The 20,252-nt window shown below is 40.0% G+C and overlaps 2 protein-coding genes across 6 annotated transcripts in view; both read left to right on the top strand.

Annotated features, from left to right (window-relative positions):
* Positions 1–5,243, top strand: part of LOC108426312 (cytochrome c oxidase subunit 7A2, mitochondrial) — a 5,850-nt gene extending 607 nt beyond the window's left edge. Inside the window, exons 2-4 of the mRNA XM_017695703.2 lie at positions 2,079–2,168; positions 3,909–3,993; positions 5,035–5,243. Of these exons, the coding sequence (XP_017551192.1) occupies positions 2,079–2,168; positions 3,909–3,993; positions 5,035–5,093 (234 nt within the window). The 3' untranslated portion in view covers positions 5,094–5,243. The remainder of the gene's footprint in view (positions 1–2,078; positions 2,169–3,908; positions 3,994–5,034) is intronic.
* A 6,403-nt stretch (positions 5,244–11,646) lies between these two features.
* col12a1b (collagen, type XII, alpha 1b) overlaps positions 11,647–20,252 on the top strand; it is a 100,091-nt gene continuing 91,485 nt past the window's right edge. For 4 of the 5 annotated variants that reach the window (XM_017695707.2, XM_017695705.2, XM_017695704.2 and 1 more), the window contains exons 1-6: positions 11,647–11,803; positions 14,007–14,119; positions 17,370–17,486; positions 17,788–17,931; positions 18,020–18,076; positions 19,756–20,019. In XM_017695707.2, the coding sequence (XP_017551196.1) occupies positions 14,038–14,119; positions 17,370–17,486; positions 17,788–17,931; positions 18,020–18,076; positions 19,756–20,019 (664 nt within the window). In that variant the 5' untranslated portion in view covers positions 11,647–11,803; positions 14,007–14,037. The remainder of the gene's footprint in view (positions 11,804–14,006; positions 14,120–17,369; positions 17,487–17,787; positions 17,932–18,019; positions 18,077–19,755; positions 20,020–20,252) is intronic. The other variant, XM_037538004.1, reaches the window with a different exon arrangement.

The raw sequence follows: 20,252 nt of genomic DNA, 5'->3' as shown, positions 1-20,252 counted from the left end.
CCACACCAGATTCATCAAGTGATGTCTTTATAGAGCTTGCTTTGGGCACAGGGGCAGGCGTGCTGCAACAGAAAAGGGCTTTTTCTGCAGCATATAATTGTCTAAAACATCTTTGTATGCTGTAGCATTAACTTCACCCTTCACTAAAACAAGGGACCCAAACTCTAAAAACCAGCCCCAGCCCATTATCCCTCCTCCACCAAACTTTACTGTTGGCACTATGCATTCTGCTAGGTAGCGCTTTCCCGGCATTCACCAAAACCCAGATTCATCCATCAGACTGCCAGATGAAGGTGAAGCATAAATCGTCGTTTCAGAGAACACGATTCCACTGCTCCAGAGTCCAGTGGCGGCGTGATGTACAGCGCTTAGTAGTCTTAGGCCTGCGTGCTGCTGAGTGTCCACGGAAACCCGTTTCATGCTGCTCCCATCACACTGTTTTTGTGCTGATGTTGCCTCCAGAGGCAGTTTGGAGTTTTGAGCAGTGGTGGACAGTAACTAAGTAAATGTAATTCGTTACTGTACTTAAGTACAGATACAGGAAAAAATAAACTACTTAAGTATTTCCATTTTGGGCGACTTTTTACTTTCACTCCACTACATTTCAAAGTCGAATATCTGACTTTTCACTCCGTTACATTATTCAAAGCCTGTCGTTCCTTTTGGTTTATACGAAAGAAGCGTGAAGCAAGAGCCCCAATCGGGCAAACTCATCTGTGATCCTGAGTTTAAAGCCAGTTTTTATTAAACTTAAACTTGGAACTAATTTACAAAGTAATCTGAAACTGAAACTTTGCTTGTGTGTAAAAAGTGATTTCAGAGCCACTCGGTTCTCCCTGATGGAAACTGTTTACCTTCAGTGTTTTGTGCTTCTGATCATTTTAATAGACGTCAGCGTCACTAATTAATGACGTTCTATTAAAAGACTGGTTTACCAAGAGAGACGCTGGAGGACTTTCACCTGAAATGAGTTCATGAAGCCAGTCTGGTTATAAAAATGATAACAGGACCAGATCAGAGCCAGAATTACTCTTTTAGTACTTTTACTTTATACTTAAGTACATTTGAAGGGAAATACTTTAGTACTTTTACTCAGGTTGAGGTCTAGAGTAAGGACTTCTACTTCTACTGGAGTGATATTTTACCTTGGGTGTCTCTACTTTAACTCAAGTACATGATTTGTGTACTTCGTCCACCTCTGATAGTGAGTGATAAAACAGATGATGTGATTTTTCCGCACTACACGGTTCAACGCTCAGTGGTCTCGCTCTGTGAGTTTGTGTGGTCTACCACTTTTTGGCTAAGCTGTTGTTGCTCCTAGACGGTTCCTTTTCACAATAATGGCACTTACAGTTGACTGGGCAGATCTAGAAGGACAGAAATTACACAAACTGGCTTGTGGCAATGGTGGCATCCCGTGACTTCCACATTTAAAGTCACAAAGCTCTCCAGTACGACCCACTCGTCTGCCGCTGTTCGCCATGTGCTCGGATTATATATACCAATAGGTGTGGCTTTAACACCTGAAATCTGTAGTTAGCCTGTAGACGCTGTCCGTATCGGGACATGTGGACATGGATAGCATTGGGTAGCGGCTGGTCGTATTGATTCACTTTCATGTGCTCCAGTTCAGTTTTGCTGGGTTTGTTTGTTTGTTTATTTATTTATTTATTTTCCACCTCATTACTATTTTTCAATTGCTAATGTTTTAGTTCTGCTTGAGTGTCTTAGTAAGGAAAGTAATCAACATTTTGCTTTCTGCCCAGTTCCCTTTTTAACGTTTAGTTTCTGTTTTTTTTTTTTTGTGATCGGTTTAATTCCGTTTTCTTGGTTTAGCTTCTTGGGCCGCTTTACTGTTTCATTTCACAGAAGAGAAGATCAGAGCAATAATCTTCAGTTCATATACTGATAAATGCAGAATGGACTCGGAAGATCCAGAGCAGTTCTACAGGCTTCTCAGAACTGGAGGATTTTGTTAGTTTTTTAGTAAAATTAACTTATGTTTTGTAAATACTTGCCGTTTTCTGTTATTTGAGCTCTTCCACTTTAAAATGAGCTTTTGAACTGGATGTTGGCAGGTGTTGCAGCAGCTGGCGCGGCGGACACTCACCACCACCGCGCGCAGGCAAGTGGAGAACAAAGTGCCGCAGAAGCAGAAATTGTTCCAGGTGTGTTAACTGTGTTATTCCTACTTATAAAATGTATATAATATATGAACAAATGCATACAAATGGAAATGGGTAAATCTGAATTAATGTATTTTTCATTTACAGCACTAACGATCACTAAATACTGATAACATAATATTGGCTGGTATATGTACATATCAAATAAATGAATGAATGAAATCTATCTATCTATCTATCTATCTATCTATCTATCTATCTATCTATCTATCTACATAAAGTTTGATGAGTTTGTCCAATTCTAGTACCACTTTTATGAAATCATGCATTTTTTTTTGTCAGTCCAGTTTAAAATTGCAGTTAAAAATCAAATTGAACCTTTATTTTTATATTTTTATTAGTTCTAGTTTTTTTTTTTTTTTTTTTTAAACAAGTTACCTGTATTTGTTATTCCAACAATGATGGTGTTTTGAGATTCACCAGTTCAGTCTATATTGCTGTGAAATGTTTAAATAAAAGGTGACGCGTTGGGTTCTTCACTGACTATCAAAATTTTTTTTTTTTGTAGTTTTTGTGATTTTTATTTATTTATTTTTTTTATTATACTGATAAAACTACAGGGCGCCTGTGTGTTGGTTGATTATTATAGTCCAACTGATATCCAGTAGGAAAAACCTATTTAAGGTACACAGTTGGACTTTAAAACCGCTGTTGCACCTTTGAGGGTGCACTTACGTTGTTTGTACCTTGATGAACGAATCGTGTACCTGCACAGGACGTTCATTTCTAATGGTGTAATGCTGTGCACTGATCTGTAGTAAAAAGGTTTGGTTAACTGGCACTGTGGACGCCGTGGAGCGAATCGTGTGAGCTGCAGTTAAAAATAACATGAACTGAACAGTAAAACCAAGTAAAGATGATCGTATAGTCTCCCGACTTTCACGTGCTTGTTTCCAGATAGAGAGGAGGAAATGATAAAAGATACGATTTAAGATATCCTTCATTTTCTGGGTTCAGTGCTATAAAGGGCCAACAGAGGTCAGTAAAGTGGAAGCAGTAGCACCACATAAGCCAAATTTGTTTCTCAAAGCTCACCAAATTTGAACTTGACACACAATGTTTTCATGCCAGAAGTTGGCAAATTCCTCTTAGCAGATTTCATTGAAAGAATGTAATTTTGCACATGAAAATTCACTGATAAACGCAGGTGGGACTGGGCCTTTAATTCGGTCGCAGAGTTTACCAGCTAATTGAGCGTTAACAGCTGTAAAAAATGACCAAAGCCTAGTTAGCAGAAAGTGTAACTTTCAGAAAGCATGACTCATTCAATCAAGATTGCTAAGTGCATGTTCTTAAATCATACAGCTGATCAGTAATTTAGGCCTCCGTGTTCATTAGAAGACTGTGTGTGTGTGTGTGTGTGTGTTCACTTCATACTCAGGTCAATTACACCTGAAATGAGTCCAACACGTAGCCGGACAGATAAGTATTATTTTGCCTGAGCAAGGCACTAACACACTAACCCGCGCATGATGTGTTGATTTGTGTGAGTCTAATAGCTCCGTTTTTAATCTAGTAGTAGCATCACGTGGCTTTGGACGCAGCATAATGATCTACTTCACGCTTCTAGTTGATACAGAAGTAGGCTACATATCATCCTCGCTGTTTTATTGGCCAGTGACGACAATCCTGTTCATGCTGACAGTGATGGTGAGCAGAAAAAAGCACGTTGATGTGTTTTGTGGATCATCCGTTGAAATCGTTTTGTTTGATGATCTATAGGCGGATAATGGCGTGCCGGTTCACTTGAAGGGTGGAGCTGGCGATGCCGTCCTGTATCGTGCCACCATGGGCCTCACCGTCTTGGGTAGGTGAAAAATAACAACTTATCCTTGTTTTTTTAGACTGTTTCGTGGCAGAAAACGAGCCAAATTTAACATGTGCTACCTCAGCGCAGTGTAAGTGACATTTCAGTTCCCTTGTCAACAGGTTCAATCAGGGGTGCCCACCCTAGACCTCAAGGTGTACCACCCTGCAGAGGCAGCTCGAGTCTTAAACATACCTAATCCAGATAATAGGCCTTTAGGAGCCAGATATACTGTATACCCAAAACGCGTAGACATCTGCACATCCAGCGTTTCTTCTGACGCAAAGGGTATTAATAGGAAGTTTGTCCCCCTTTACTGCGGTAACAGCCTCTGCTCTTCTGGAAAGGCTTACGACAGATTTTGTTGTGAGGATTTGATTTCATTCAGCCCCAAGACCATTAGTGAGGTCAGATATTGATGTGGGATCAGTTCTTGATCATTCCAGCTCATCCCAAAGGTACTGGATAGAGCTCCAATCTTCCAGAGAACATGGTTCCACTGTTCCACAGCCCAATGCAGGGGGGGGCTTTATACACCTCTAGCCAACCCTTGGCATTGGGCATGGTAACCTAAGGCTGCTCCAGAGCATTCCAGCCTTTCTGTGGCGGTTATACGAGCTTTTGTTTGTAATTAAATGGCTGTGTCAGCAGTAGGTGACCTTAAAGTAGGTGAATGTGCTAATTAGAAAGGGTGTCTGGACTGTGTAAAGAGAAACTGATGATGGTAAACTCTCCAGCATGGTAGACCAGGACCAGGTGTGGGAACCCCTGGGTTTGAGCATTCATAGTTTGTCCCAGTAGTGGCGCTGCATCTGTAGTTTGTGTCGACCCCATTTTCCCCCACAGTGCGGTAAAGTTATCTCAGAGAACCAATGACAGTTAAACAGAAACACCCCTGTGGCAACTCCGTTTCAGACCCTGGGGTTAAAGATGAGTTCAGTCATGAGTGTTTGAGTATAAAAACCCCAAATAATGTGATCCTATATGAATACAGTTCTCTGCTAATTCAAGTCTTCTGTAACTTCTTCGTTTCTCTTGCAGGAACCTTATTCGTACTGTATGAGCTGGGCAAGGCCTCACTTCCACAGAAGAAAGAATGATTCTAACTTCTGGATTCATTTTTGCCTAAATGTCCATGTATAAGTTGTAAGGAGTATAAGGATGTATTCTCATGGAGTATATTTATTCTTTTCACTATGGGACCAATCTACATGTACGTAGCGGTGGACAATAAAATCTGCCTCCCATAACCTTTTGCCTTCCGAGTGTCTTTCAGGGTAATCGGTGAGAAGTCCTTTCTTACGTCTCGACACTTACAAAAATATTTTCTTTTCTCCACTTCCCAACCAGCATTTCTCCTTGTATGCAAAGATTCTCTCATATCAGTTGTTAAGCTAAAATGCCGCCAGTATTTGCTGTGCATTTGTTTCTGTAACCTTATAATTAATTATTAGTGCTTTTATTGCCCAACATAATTGTGAGTACAATGAAGAAAAGCGTGATAGTGAAAATGTGTTTCCACAATACTTCAAGATGTTTTCACAATACTTATTTTTTTTCTGACGTCTAGTAAGTTGGGACAGATAAAGTAGTGCCACGTTAAAAAAAGTGAGTTTTTTTTAATCCCACAAACTGGGAAATTCCACCTCCACATTTAACCCATCTGTGAAGTGAAACACCACACACACACTAGTGAGCACACACACATTAGGGGGCAGTGGGCAGCCCTATCCACACTAGGGGAGCAGTTGGGGGTCAGGTGTCTTGCTCAAGGACACCTCAGTCATGGACTGTCGGCCCTGGGGATCGAACTGGCAACCTCCCGGTCACAGGGCCAGATCCCTAACCTCCATTTTTTTATTTTTTTTTATTTTTTTCTCTCAACGTTTCACATGCTGGACATATCGTCGGTGTGTAAGAAAACCTCGTATCTCCAAAATGGTAACTTTACAGGAAAAGGAAATAACCTTGTTTATTTTCAATGTAAGTCAATAGTGCCAAAAATGCACTTTGTAGTTTTACAGTTACAGACTGTGGTCCATCTATTTCTCTGATACTCTGTTACCCTGTTCTTCAGTGGTCAGGACCCCATGGACCCTCATAGAGCAGGTACTATTTGGGTGGTGAATCATTCTCAGCACTGCAGTAACACTGATGTGGTGGTGGTGTGTTAGTGTGTGTTGTGCTGGTCTAAGTTGATCAGACACATCACTCCTGTCTTAAAGTGAATTATGTCTGTCCTACTGTTGTGACTGTCTTTACCTCAGACCACATCTGCTGTTCAGCTAATGTCACTGGAAGCTGCTTAATCGAACACACTTAATCCTACACACTTGTGCATTTACCACACCAGCAAATGTGGCCTTTCAGTTAAACTGACTGGCTTTTAGTCGTAACTCTTGATACAGTGTATTTTACTTATGTGCAAATGACTCAAGTAAATGCAAAGCAGCGTTTTGTAGTGTAGTGAAACCCACATTACCTCCAAACTGTAAAAACCATCTGGAAATGTAAGAGAAGGAGTATTTGGGGGGGTATGGGCAGCATTTTGTGGGGTTGTTTTTAAGAGTTTAGTGCAAACATAAATCTGGGTTAGACTCCCACATGTGTGTGAGCATCCTTTACTTACACCTCACTTTGTTAAACGTACATTACAGCTCAGAACACACTATACCGCAGCTGGAAAGGTTTTAGACGCATTAATGACTATTGACTCTGTAATCTAATCTCATGTATTGTTTGGTTTCAGTGATAATAAAAGATTATTATGTTATCTTATAATTTTTCTGGCAGAATTTATCAGACCTGTAAGAAATCGGTATGAAATCAACTACCTCAGCTAGATGAATATGTGCATATATAATAGCATTATATTATTTCCAACAAATTCTAAACAATTTGTATTGCTGTTTAGTGATAAAGCAATTATTTGTCTCAGGCTAAATCTCAAGTGGATCCCTACTCCCTACATAGTGCACTGTGTAAGTTTCGGAATTGTGGCTGCTTCTCCCAAATAGTGCGCACTACATGTCTACGAGGGAATTGTGTAATCTTGACCCCTGGTTAAACACACATTACACGGTTTGGGTTCTGGATCTATGTTTTTTATTAAAGAAAAATAGTGCACTACGCAGGGAGCAGGGAGCGATTTGAGATTCAGCCTAGCTAAGTGCTCATTGATGCGGCCCGTGTTCAAAATCACTAACTTTAGAGTGAAGAGTTATCTGACCGTTAGCTGAACGGCATTGGCTGAGGAGCATTATTTAACTCTTCAAACAGAAAATAAATAAATAAATAAAACACACAGACATATATTTATATATATCTATCTATCACACACACACCCACCCACTGGCCACTTTGTTAGGTACACCTTGCTAGTAAAAGGTTGGACCCCCTTTTGCTTTCAGAACTGCTTTAATTCTGGCAGACTTTCAACAAGGTGTTGGAAACGTTCCTCAGAGATTTTGGTTGGTTATTTGAGTTCCTGCTGCCTTTCTATCATCTGGAACCAGTCTGCCCATTCTCCTCTGACCTCTCACATCAACAAGGCATTTTCGTCCACACAACTGACCGCTCACTGGATATTTCCTCTTTTTCGGACCGTTCTCTGTAAACCCTAGAGATGGCCCCTTAAATCCCCTTTCTTCTCCATTCTGATGCTCGGTCTGCACTTCAGCAGGTTGTCTTGACCACCTCTACATGCCTAAATGCAGAGAGTTGGGGCCGTGTGATTGGCTGATTAGCTATTTGTGTTAACAAGCAACTGAACAGGTGTACCTAATAAAGTGGCCGGTGAGTGTGTATATGTATACGATTAAAATACTATCGTGTGCACTATTTTGAGGTACAATATTTGTGTTGTCCACATGGCAACCCTTGGATCCTAGCACCATCACTGTAAAGAAATCTCAAGCACTGAATGATTCAGAATTTTTACAAAAACTTCCCCTTTAACGTTAACTGTGAAATTAGTCTGCCAGACTGGATAAAAGTTATCCTAGTAAGGTTCTGTTACTGAAGAACTCTAACCTGGCAGTAAGTTTGTTATTTTTGTTTGGTATTTGAAACAGAGTCGTGTAAATGAATAGCCAGCTGAGGTGGTTTGGGCATCTGATCCGGATGCCCCCTGGACGCCTCCCAGTGGGGAGTTTACTAGTGGAATGAGCTGGAGGAAGTTGCGGGGGACAGGGTCATCTGGGATTCTCTGCTCTCTCAACTGCTACCACAACTCTATCTGGACTGGGCAGTTACCGATGAATGATGATGATGGTGATGATGATTTCAGTTAATAATCAAAGTCTATGGCTAACGTTAATCTTCTCAGTAGTGATGGGGAGTCAACTCCAAAAGAGTGGCCAACGACCCTGAGAGTCGGAGTGAATGGAGTCGACTCTTCGGCTCTCTCGACTTCGTGTTATGTAAACATGAGATGGAATGAAACGACGAGGCATATCAACTGAGTCAAAACGGGGGTAGAATTAATGATGTGGTTGTCTGTAGAGACTCAAAACTACGTCTAGGATGTTTGTCTTTAAGGGGAATTCCAGTATTTTTTCAGCATTTCTGAATAATTCAGTCCAAAACCACCAGTGAACCTACACGTATCTTCAGATTTTACACATGTAATGTTGATGATGGTGAAATCAACGCCCTGCATGCACCCCTCTGTCATGAATGGATGAAAATAAAGAAATTAATATACATTTTAGGCCAGAACAATGTGTCAGACAGCATATAGCAAACCATTTCACGGTATGTAAGTAACTTTCCTTAAGGGAGCTTTCAAAAGCGTTACACTCTTAATGTGTCTGGTTCCCGTCACCACCACTATGAACAACTCTGACGCAGTAAGTTTCTCTAGAACGGAGCATTTCATGTCAAAGCGCTCGGAATGGTTTTGTTTGCCTCTCAATCTTTTTATTATGTAGAATTTCTGAACAGTCTTTGAAGTTCTCCTTTAATGTCCTGGTAAAAATTTAAGTGGGGTCAGCTGGAGTCGACAGTCAGAGAGAGTCATGGGTCTCTAACTCTCCCTATAAGAGCAGATTATTAAACCCATGTCTAGCAAGCATGGCCGTAATAAAAGCCAGGCTTTGCATCTTCTTTAATCATAGAGCGAACCACACGCAATGTCTGTCGTCGGCGACTCACTACTGCAGTAGTTTATGATGGAATAAAACGTGGCCAGTTCAGCTCCTTAAACAAATACGAAGAAAGATGGACAGGATAGTCGCTGTCAACCTGCTTCTTACTAACCACACAACAGCTGATGGGTTTTTGCCACCCTGTTCTAATCATACACTGCGATGTGGGACCATAAACACTGTCAAATGTCTGAGTAAAAATGATTGCTACTGTATGTAAATCTAACTTTAGCACAATCCACTGATTCTTGTGATACAATTGTGAATAGCACACTATATGTGCGAAATTGTGTAAACACCTGTTTCTTTCAACCCGTCAAGGGTATTAATAATAGATTTTTTTGCCCTTTTCTGCAGTAACAGCATCTGTTCGACTTTACTCTAGATTGCAACATTGCTATGAGGATTTGATTGCATTCAGCCACAAGAGCATCAGTGAGGTGAGGTACTGAGTTTTGGATCACAGCTGTACTGCTCTGCTCCACCTCTGTAACTGACACTTGGCATAGAGCATAGTGACCTTAAACGCATGGGTGGCTCTGCTTGAACATCCCATTCTATTGGCACTGCTTCTCTGTGGAGATTATAAAAGCTGTGTTTGTGTTTGTGTTTGAATGCCTGTTTTAGCAACAGGTGATCTTAAAGTAGCCGAGTTTACTAATTAAAAGTGGTGTCTGGATGCTTTTGGACATACTGTGTATTTGACAGTGGTGGACAGTAACTGAGTAAATGTAATTCGTTACTGTACTTGAGTAGTTTTTTTGTGTATCTGTACTTTACTTAAGTTTTTCCATTCTGGACTTTTTCCTTTCACTCCACATTTCAGAGTCTAATATCCGACTTTTTCCTCCTACATTTTGAGAAATCTGTCGTTCCTTTTGGTTTCTGTGTGTATAAAAACGTCACATGTCAAAACGAAAGAAGCGCAAAGCCAGAGCACCAATCAGGGCCCAGCGGTCACTTTGTTCTGAGCTTGTTTTGACCTGTTGGTCATACCGTCCCAGTGCAGCACACGGTTCAACGTCAGCGCAGCAGCGTAAAAACTTTGGGAGCACATGCGTCACCTAAATGATGAACTAACCCAACTTTGTGTAAATAGAGCACAATATAGAAATATGTCCACATATGCAGTCGAGACTGACACATTTCTTTTTTTTCTGAATTTCTACACTTTCATTTTATAGTAAATTAGTTTGGGCTGGTTTATGTTTATGAACAGAGGCCTACAGATCAACATAGTAAAGGAAAACTTATTTGTGATTCTGAGTTTAAAGCCAGTTTTTATTCAACTTGTAACTAATTTACAAAGTAATCTGAAACTGAAACTTTGTTTGTGTGTAAAAAGTGATTTCAGAGCCACTCGGTTCTCCCTGATGGAAACTGTTTACCTTCAGTGTTTTGTGCTTCTGATCATTTTAATAGACGTCAGCGTCACTAATTAATGACGTTCTATTAAAAGACTGGTTTACCAAGACAGACGCTGGAGGACTTTCACCTGAAATGAGTTCATGAAGCCAGTCTGGTTATAAAATGATAACAGGACATCAGAGCCAGAATTACTCTTTTAGTACTTTTACTTTATACTTAAGTACATTTGAAGGGAAATACTTTAGTACTTTTACTCAGGTTGAGGTCTAAAGGGAGGAACTTCTACTTCTACTGGAGTAATATTTTACCTTGGGTGTCTCTACTTTAACTCAAGTTCATGGTTTGTGTACTTTGTCCACCTCTGGTATTTAACATAACTTTGCTTAGAACACTGTATATTCCTCTGCAAAGGCACTAGGGGGCACTGTCTACACATAAATGGAAATAGTCAATCTGGCCGTAATCTTCGGCTCAAAGTGAGAGGAAAAATTTGCATGTGACTGTTGATATTCAGTTAAACTATGATTGACTTTTATTTTGATAAAGAAAATATTTAAGTTTCCTAAACATAGAGAGAACACTGGAATTCCAGTGCATGGTTTTAAAGTATTAGTAGCCTAATCTTTATTTGTGTTTGTAAATTAGTACTGTAATTATTAATTTTGTTCTTCTTCTTATTTTTATTGCCATGTTTTTTTTATTGTGTGCCTCCATTCCTCAAAATCTGTGTTCTGATTGTTGACTGCAGCTCTCTATAGCGTTTTTTTCCAGTGATGATCTTCTTCCAGAGATTGTTCTTTTAAGCGTTTTATAACCCCGTGCGACGACGATGTTTACAGATTTCCATTTGTGTGTGCGTAGTAAGGGTGTCTGCACTCCAGAATAACTCCAACTTCATTCCTCCAGATGACCTGCATGGGACTAACGCACACACGCAGATGACCATCACTCCAAAGGAATGCAACTAAAGTTTCCAGAAGTGTGTCCCCCCCCACCCCCTCCATACTCCAGGCCGTTACAAAGCCTATCAATTCATGGCAGCTCTCCACAAACCACTGGATGTCGTAAGAGCTCACACTAGTGAAACAGGAGTTGGGGCACAGCCCCCTATTAAGTAGCAGATTGTGGAGAGATTCTGCCCATTTGGAAACAGGCTTCCTATCTGGGACGTCCCGGGACGAAACCCCCCTGCTCCTCCTCCAGAAATCATCACACTGCAGCAGAGGCATCTCTGCAGAAACCTGCACTTTTTCACAGTAACATTAAAGCGAGGCAGAGGAAGGCTGTCACATCAGGTCAGAATCATCTTGATTTTGCGAGATTTTGTGATATATTAAGAGATTATTGTTTCTGTGGATGCTGGGATTTGGTAAGTGTTGAAGTAACAGCAATACTTTTGAATATCAAAAGCATATTAAGAGTCTGCATTACAGTGGAGGATTTATTTTTTAAGTGTTTTTAATCTATTTTAGGGTCTTTTTAGGGTTTTGTGATTAATGCTCATTTCTATCATTTGGCAGTATAAATTCTAAAAAAATCATTCACACCACTTTAGAAATATCTGTAGTTAAATTACAGTTATTATAGAGAACTGTTTAAAGCTTAATTATGATGCTTTGCAATATCTTTAGACCAGTTAATATGACTTGAGTCACTTATGCTGGACTCGAGTTACTTTTGTGCGATTTATCATTGAAACAAAAGTGACTGGTCAGGTCGCTGTAACTTTCTCCAAGAGCACAAATGAGGGAAATATTAGAGAGAAGGCACCTTGTCTAAGAATATTAACAGGCGATTAGGATGTCCGGGCAGTTTGTCTAGTCTGTAGGCTTATTTTAGGAGTGACGTTTACACTGGAAGATTCAAAGAAATCGCCTTTTTACGCTGTACAGTAGTTTATTTCAGGTTTATTTCTCTGCATCCTGAGTCCCAGATTTTTGTGGTTTAGTTCAGAGGTTTTATTCCAGTCCTCATAGATCTCAATCCAGTCCACATTTTTTTCTATTACAACTCCAAACTCAACTATAGCTGGTAAAAAAATGGACTGTAAATGTGGATTACTGGCCTCCAGTGTATTAGGAACAGCATTAAAAATAACTGGATGAAGGTCCAAGTTGTCTGGGAGAAATAGAAATAGAGAAATAGAGATAGAACTTTTGAATGAGAAAGTGAACGAAAGGAAGAGAATAAGAACACAGAAGACCATTTAAAGAGAGAGCAAAATTTTATGGGAGAAAGAGAAAGAGGGAGAGGGGGAACATTCTAGGGAGAAAACCTTTAAGGGAGATAAAGAGAGAGAAATTAACAGACCATTTAAAGAGAGAGAGAGAGAAAGAGAGAGAGAGAAAAAGCCAGAGAGAGAGAGAGAGAGAGAGAGAGAGAGAGAGAGGATTTAAGAGAAATTAACAGACCATTTAGAGAGAGAGAGAGAGAGAGAGAGAGAGAGAAAGCCAGAGAGAGAGAGAGGGAGAGAGAGGATTTAAGAGAAATTAACAGACCATTTAGAGAGAGAGAGAGAGAGAGAGAGAGAGAGAGAAAGCCAGAGAGAGAGAGAGAGAGGATTTAAAAGAAATTAACAGACCATTTAGAGAGAGAGAGAGAGAGAGAGAGAGAAAGCCAGAGAGAGAGAGAGAGAGAGGATTTAAGAGAAATTAACAGACCATTTAGAGAGAGAGAGAGAGAGACAGAGAGAAAGAGAGAGAGAGATAGATAGATAGAGAGAGAGAAAGCCAGAGAGAGATAGATAGAGATAGATAGATAGAGAGATAGTGAGAGAGAGATAGTGAGAGAGAGAGATAATGAGAGAGAGAGAAAGCCAGAGAGATAGTGAGAGTGAATTAAAGAGAAATTAACAGACCATTTAAAGAGAGAGAGAGGGAGAGAGGGAGAGAGAGAAAGCCAGAGAGAGAGAGAGATAGAGAGAGAGAGAGAGAGAGAGAGAGAGAGAGAGAGAGAGAGAGAGAGGATTTAAGAGAAATTAACAGACCATTTAGAGAGAGAGAGAGAGAGAGAGAGAGAGAGAGAGAGAGAGAGAGAGAGAGAGGATTTAAGAGAAATTAACAGACCATTTAGAGAGAGAGAGAGAGAGAGAGAGAGAGAGAGAGATAGAGAGAGAGAGAGAGAGGATTTAAGAGAAATTAACAGACCATTTAGAGAGAGAGAGAGAGAGAGAGAGAGAGAGAGAGAGAGAGAGAGAGATAGAGAGAGAGAGAGAGAGGATTTAAGAGAAATTAACAGACCATTTAGAGAGAGAGAGAGAGAGAGAGAGAGAGAGAGATAGAGAGAGAGAGAGAGAGAGAGGATTTAAGAGAAATTAACAGACCATTTAGAGAGAGAGAGAGAGACAGAGAGAAAGAGAGAGAGAGAGAGAGAGAGAGAGACAGAGAGAGAGAGAGAGAGAGAGAGAGAGAGAGACAGAGAGATTTCTGTGGCTCACTGATTGTTAATTTTTCATATAAAGCTCGCTGTACAGAGTGTAACCGTGAGTTTGTACTATAGATCCTTCATGCGCTGCTGAGACAGACAAACGATGATGATAAAGATGAGGGCAAAAGTGGTGTCTGCCTTCATCACACTGACACTGCTGTCATCTATTAAAGCTCAAGGTCAAGGTAAAGCAAACCATCTCTGTCTCCAGCCTTCTTTCCTAATCAGCTTCTGTCTCTCTCTTTTCCTCTCTCTCTCTCTCTCTCTCTCTCTTAAGGTTTTCTCTCTTTCCCTGAACCATTCTCTCGCTCACTCTATGCCTTTCTTTCTCTTTTTCTCTTTAGCTCTCTTCATTTTTTCTTTCTTTCTCCCTTTTATCTCTCCCATCTTTGCTCTCTTAAGCTTTTCTCTTTCCCTGAATCTCTCGTCTCATTCTTTCTCTCTCTTAAACTCTCCCTTAATTTCCTCTCTCCTTTTCCATCTCTCTCTCTTGCTCTCCCTGTTTTGCTCTCTCTCTCTGTTGAGCTATATTTTTCTCATCTTATTTTTCTTTCTGTAATAATACGATCTGAAATGTTTAGTTATATGTGCTTAGTTGACTTGTTTTATTTGCACTTTAGTTACCAGCTGTTTTGAAATGTGTGTTTGAATCATGTATCATCTGTATGTACCTGTATTATTCTACCATTTGTATTTATATGTATATCTTTTTAATTCTCTGTCAATATAAGTGAAATGTATATATTTTTTTCTGTGCTACCTTACTTTATTCATATTGGTACATCCATGTTAAGCGTTCTGTCAATGTGCTGATGTGAAAAACATGAAAGTTAAACAGCGCACAGGCTGAAACCTCAGGCAGCAGATTAAGCTTACATGCTGTACCACTCTACATCCAGCTGTGGCATTAGGCTCAGTTAGTCTCCAGCAGATGGGGGTTTATGTGTAATGTGTGATCCCGGCCACTAGGTGGAGAGAATCTTGTGCTACAGAGTTCTTAAAAGCAAGCAAGAAATGAATAATTCAGTGCAAGAAAATAAAAAAACGACAAAACCCGTGAGCTCATTCAGATACAATTGTGTGAAAATATAATTTTCAGAAAAGGCTTTTGTTCCTCAACCCAGGACAGGTAATCTATATCATGTGGCAGAACTCTCATTCATAGTGTCTGAAAAGGAAGGAAAAAAAATGAACGCTGCAACTGGACTTTATCACAGCTGAGCGTAAAACAGTATGGCATTGCTGGTGTTCAGTGAAAAGTCGGATGGAACATTTCACTGCTTTCATCTTGAGCGCAGTCTGGAGGCCAACTTTCCCCTTCGCTTTTCATCTTTCCTGCAGAGCACACTGACAAAAAGAAAAGAGAGTGTCTCCTGAGTTTGTGACACTTTGCTGCTTGTGTTAACTCTCAGTAATTCCTGTGTTTGAGACATTACATTTAAGGATGATGTTAAATAGATGAAGATGCCAGGGATCAAGAGAAAGCCTTATCAAAGATCTCGACCTCCAGGAGCCAACAAACTCCTGTGAGGGTGTTTGACAAGTTAAATGCTGCTTTAACATTATCTCCAGCAGGCTAAGGGTTTTTGGTAAGGCCAATTCTGCATGAATCATTTAACACATTCACATATTTAATAGGGCTAGGTGTAGTTAATCAGTTATAAGAACAGATCAACTTAGTGTTGATTTAGACGACCAGTTATTTCAATAGGGCGTGCAATAACAATGAAATAAGCCAAGTATTTTAGATTTAGAAATGTGTATAACTTTCAACGTTACAGAATCCGCAACATGAACACCGCAGAGCTCATAAGGACACAGTCGAAATTGCACCTCACGTTAAAGGAATAATTAAGCAAATGTTGATAATGTTGCTAAAAATGTATGAGAATGGATAGTAACCAGTTAGCATTATGATATTATACTTATTGGCTCCTAGTTATTGTTGATAGCATGGGTAAGCTCTCAAACTTTAAGTGGAGCTGCCTATGTGAGTATTTCAAAGAAAAAGATGATCAATTTGCAAAGATGTGCAATTGTCAACCACATGACCCTGAAACAGAAATCAGAAAATCAAACAAATCAACAGCTACAGATGATCTCTTATGCTGGCTACACACAATCAACACATTTTGAATCACTCCTGTATATTTTTATCATAAAAACATTTTTGTTTTTGATAAAAAACAGTTTGAGTAGTCGGACACCATTAGTTTATAAATGCAGATATTCGAAAAATCAGAAATGATTCAAATTTACGATTTCCAATTAAAAATTTTTCATCGCTATGGTAAAATCAACTGCATCCAAGCAGCTGAATGACTCGGACTAGCACAGTAATAAGTAAGCATGTTTTTACGAGGAGCTGAAAGCTAGTGGTTGGGGATTTGGGGCCCAATTGGAGTCAGAAATGGAAGCCAGCATCAAAGTTGAGTTGGTCAACCAGGTTGGTGGATTTTATTTTTAAAATGTCCCTGCCCTGGTAAAGCTTTGGCTCTGGTCACTGTTTGGCTTGAGCCACTGCTTCACAAAATATTTTATTGTGATATTCTTAAAGCGCATGCACATACAAACAAACAAACAAACAAACAAACACACATGCATACAGTTACTCTGCCAAATATACCACACAGCCCAGCAAGAATATCACTTTAAAATATTTGAGAATATGTTCTCCGTGTGGTTCGTCTTGTACATGGAAGCTACAAGTTGTTGCAAACAACTTTTCATGTACATGTGCATTGGAAAGACCCTGCCATAGTCTGCCCAATGTGACCAACGACCTGTTCCACCTATCCACCTAGATTCTTTTTGTTTGTATTCTGTTTGTTTCACTTGTCCTATTTTAATTTCGTACCAGTTGCCTAATGCGTTATCTTCGTTAAACTTGTGTCATTAACTTTAACTCTGAAAAAGAACGTACACAAGTGTCACCACTGACGTTGTGTATTCTTTTATGAGGTTTGCAATGGATTGTCATTCTAGTCAACACGGTGTGCAATATGACCTGACATGTTGTTTTCAATTGACACTCTTCCATTGTATAATCAATACCCAAATATGTATCATTGTAAACAGTTGTGCAGCAGTTCAACACAGTAAGCTCAGCTGTGTTGGACTGGCTGCTGTGACTGCATGCAAACTGTGAAAAACTTGGCACTCTCTGGGTCTTTGTGGATCACTTGTTTTGGTCTCTGTGTGTGCTTGAGTTAGTTCGTGGCCTTTCTGTGGTCAGACAGCTCAAACAGATGTCATTTTGATCCAAAATGGCGTTATTGCTTTTTGTACCTTGCTGTGACTCCTGCCCCAACAATGAACTCGACAGCTTCTGAAATGAAGTGTTGATTGTTGGGGTCTCTATGTGTGCTTATCAAAAATACAGTGTTGGTTTGCCTCGCTCCTGGCATTGACTTCAGCTACCTCCTCTTTCTGCAGTAACGCCTCCGTCGGATTTGAGATTTAAAATTTTAAACGAGAGCACAGTACAGATGACATGGAAGCTGCCCCTGACAAGGATAGAGGGCTTCAGAATACAAGTAGTGTCAAGTATAGGTGAGTAATCGTTTCTGAACATCCGCGCTTTAGTCAGCTTTTAATTGAAACCGTCAGGCGTTTCAGTCTCGCTCAAACCTACGAGGTTTAAATAATAGCACAAAATATTCATGAATAAATTCATAACATGTGTAACTGTAATAGATCACTGCTTTTTTTTTTTTGGCAACGGCAGCCATAAGAAAAAAAAACAAAACAGACATTTGAACAGAAGAGAAATGAAGCAACATCACTCCCACTTTTTTTTCTTTGCTGATAACACTGTCATTTGCATGATCTGTTGTTTTTTTTCCTGCCATAGATGAGCCTGTGAAAGAGTTTACGCTTCCTGCCTCTGTAACAAAGACATCCATCAAAGACTTAACCCCTGATGTGGATTATGTAGTAACAATATCTTCATATTCTGGATCAGAGGAGAGTTTCCCAATTTCTGGCCAGATTACAAGTAAGTCGTGTGCTAAATGTCTGTGCTGTGCTGTTTTATTTATTTCCCTATAAATATTCATTTTTCATTTTTCATTTTTTTTTTTTAGTTCAGTCCAGTGGGTCTGAAGGAGCTCCCAGAAGACCACAGGTTTCAGATGTAGTCAGTAAGTACATCTCTCTCTAACTCTCTCTCTCTCTTTCTCTCTCTCCTCTTTCGCTCCACTCTTTTTCACCCCTCCACTCCACCTTCAATCCCTTGCCTCCCTCAGCCCCTAGGCTCTTTCCGTTTGTCTGTGGCCATTAGAAATGCTCTGTAATTTTTCACTCTTCTTTATGAGTCAAGGTAACACTTAGCTTGTTAGACATCTCGATGAAGTGAGTCACTCGCCGTCTGAGGCGGTAGGCCCCTCAGGCCTGGCCTGAGTAAAGACAACCCACTGAATGAGAAGTGGAAGGCATTACAGCAGTGCACTTTATAAGAACTCTGTGCTCTCCGCCTTAATGAATTTTTCACTTTACCTTTCTCTGATAAGGAAGAGGGGATTCCTCCTACACTGATCAAGTCGGATTAAGTTCATTTATGAAGCACACAAAGCAACAGTTTGGCAAAAATAAGTTTCCCCTTGGCCTAAATATACTCACTGAGCAACAACAAGGCTAATGTAGCCAACGAGTAATCGTGCTACCAGTCCAATTAGTACAGCACCTGCAGCTGAAAACATTACACACTTACTTCAAACCATGTAACTTCGAATAGACTTGCCTGTGTGGCTTCTGATGCTGCATAGGATACAGTGGTAATTGGGGATATAAGCTTACATTATGTACATTACCCTTATGTAGACCAATACAACACACTTGGATGGTTAAGGAACACAGGAGAAGTAAAAGAAATGGCCATTGAAGAGCTTGGCAAAGTGCAAAAACGCAACCCGTGATATGATTAAACGCTGAGTAACTTTCCAAATCGTGTGAGTGATGTAGTTTGAGTTCGTGGGGAGGAACCCCGGCAATAATAATTACTCCTTTAATTATGCGGGGTATTGCACAGAAGCAACATTTTTCGTTGCACGTTGTGACCTGAGGGCTGCGGTGTAACTTAGCTCAGCTGCGGAGCTCAGTTAAAGCATGAATTTTTAGTTTTATAGAACAAGATTTGGGTTTATTAATAAACAGGAAACAGGCTGACATCTTTGCTGAGTTGCTTTAACATTAATATCCTGGAGATTTCTTCATTAAAATGCAGCTTCCATGTCAAGACCACTATGAAGGTCAGTTTATTCTAGGTTGAGTTTATTCTGCATAGGTTGAGTAAGTATGCTGTACAATTGCAAACATTTCTACTTATTTTAACTGGTTTTTGAGTATATAGTGTACCGTGTATTCCCAAGAGCAAAAGCTGAGCATACAGAACAAATCCAACAAACTTAGAATATGTTGTTGTCGCCATGAATATGATGTTGATGGACATATTTGCACCACAGTGCACTGTAAAGCAATGCAATGTTGAATGCTACCTAACATGGCAAACCCTGGACTTACGGGGACTTATAGGATTGGTAAATAAAGCAGCACTCCTCTATGGCGGTGTCTTCGCTGTCTTGCAGTGCAATAGAAACAATAATTTGAGAAAACCAAAAATCAACTAATAGAAAAATTTGTTTTGAGTTTATATTGAGTGAAAAACTTTCCAGTATTATAAATGTTCATTAATCTGCCGTTATCCTACACTATTAGTATTAGTACACAGTCTATAGTAAGGGGTGTTAATGCTTAGTGTACAGCTGGCGCACAGCACGTATTTCATCATTGACACCGTGCCCGCTGACCTGTTATTTCCCAGAATGCTCCACCAGTGCGCTGGTTGACCTAGTCTTCCTGGTGGATGGCTCTTGGAGTGTGGGACGAGAGAATTTCAAGCACATCCGTAACTTCATCTCATCCGTGGCTGGGGCCTTTGACATTGGAGAGGATAAAAGCAGGGTGGGTGTAGTTCAGTACAGCACAGACCCCCGTACAGAATTCACCCTCAGTCAGCATCTCAGACGTGTTGAGCTGCTCCGAGCCATCGACAGTCTGCCTTACAAAGGAGGAAACACCATGACAGGTATTTTTCACACCTAGATGCGCGCACACTTGCTTGCCAGTATGAATTGTTCATGTAACTATGCTTATGTATTAATAGTAATATGTCCCATATGTGTTTTATGGAAGTACGTTATGTGTAGTATGTAGTGAGATTTTTCAGAGCGGGATGTTAAACCCAATCCTTACATTAACCTCAGTAGGAGAAGAAATTATTTGACGTTTTCATTAAAAAAAATGAAAAATAACTTTTTT

Source organism: Pygocentrus nattereri, chromosome 4 (genome assembly GCF_015220715.1).
Source record: "Pygocentrus nattereri isolate fPygNat1 chromosome 4, fPygNat1.pri, whole genome shotgun sequence".
NCBI lineage: Eukaryota > Metazoa > Chordata > Actinopteri > Characiformes > Serrasalmidae > Pygocentrus > Pygocentrus nattereri.
The sequence above is the reverse complement of the archived record's forward strand: the minus strand, read 5'-3'. Positions and strand labels throughout refer to the sequence as shown.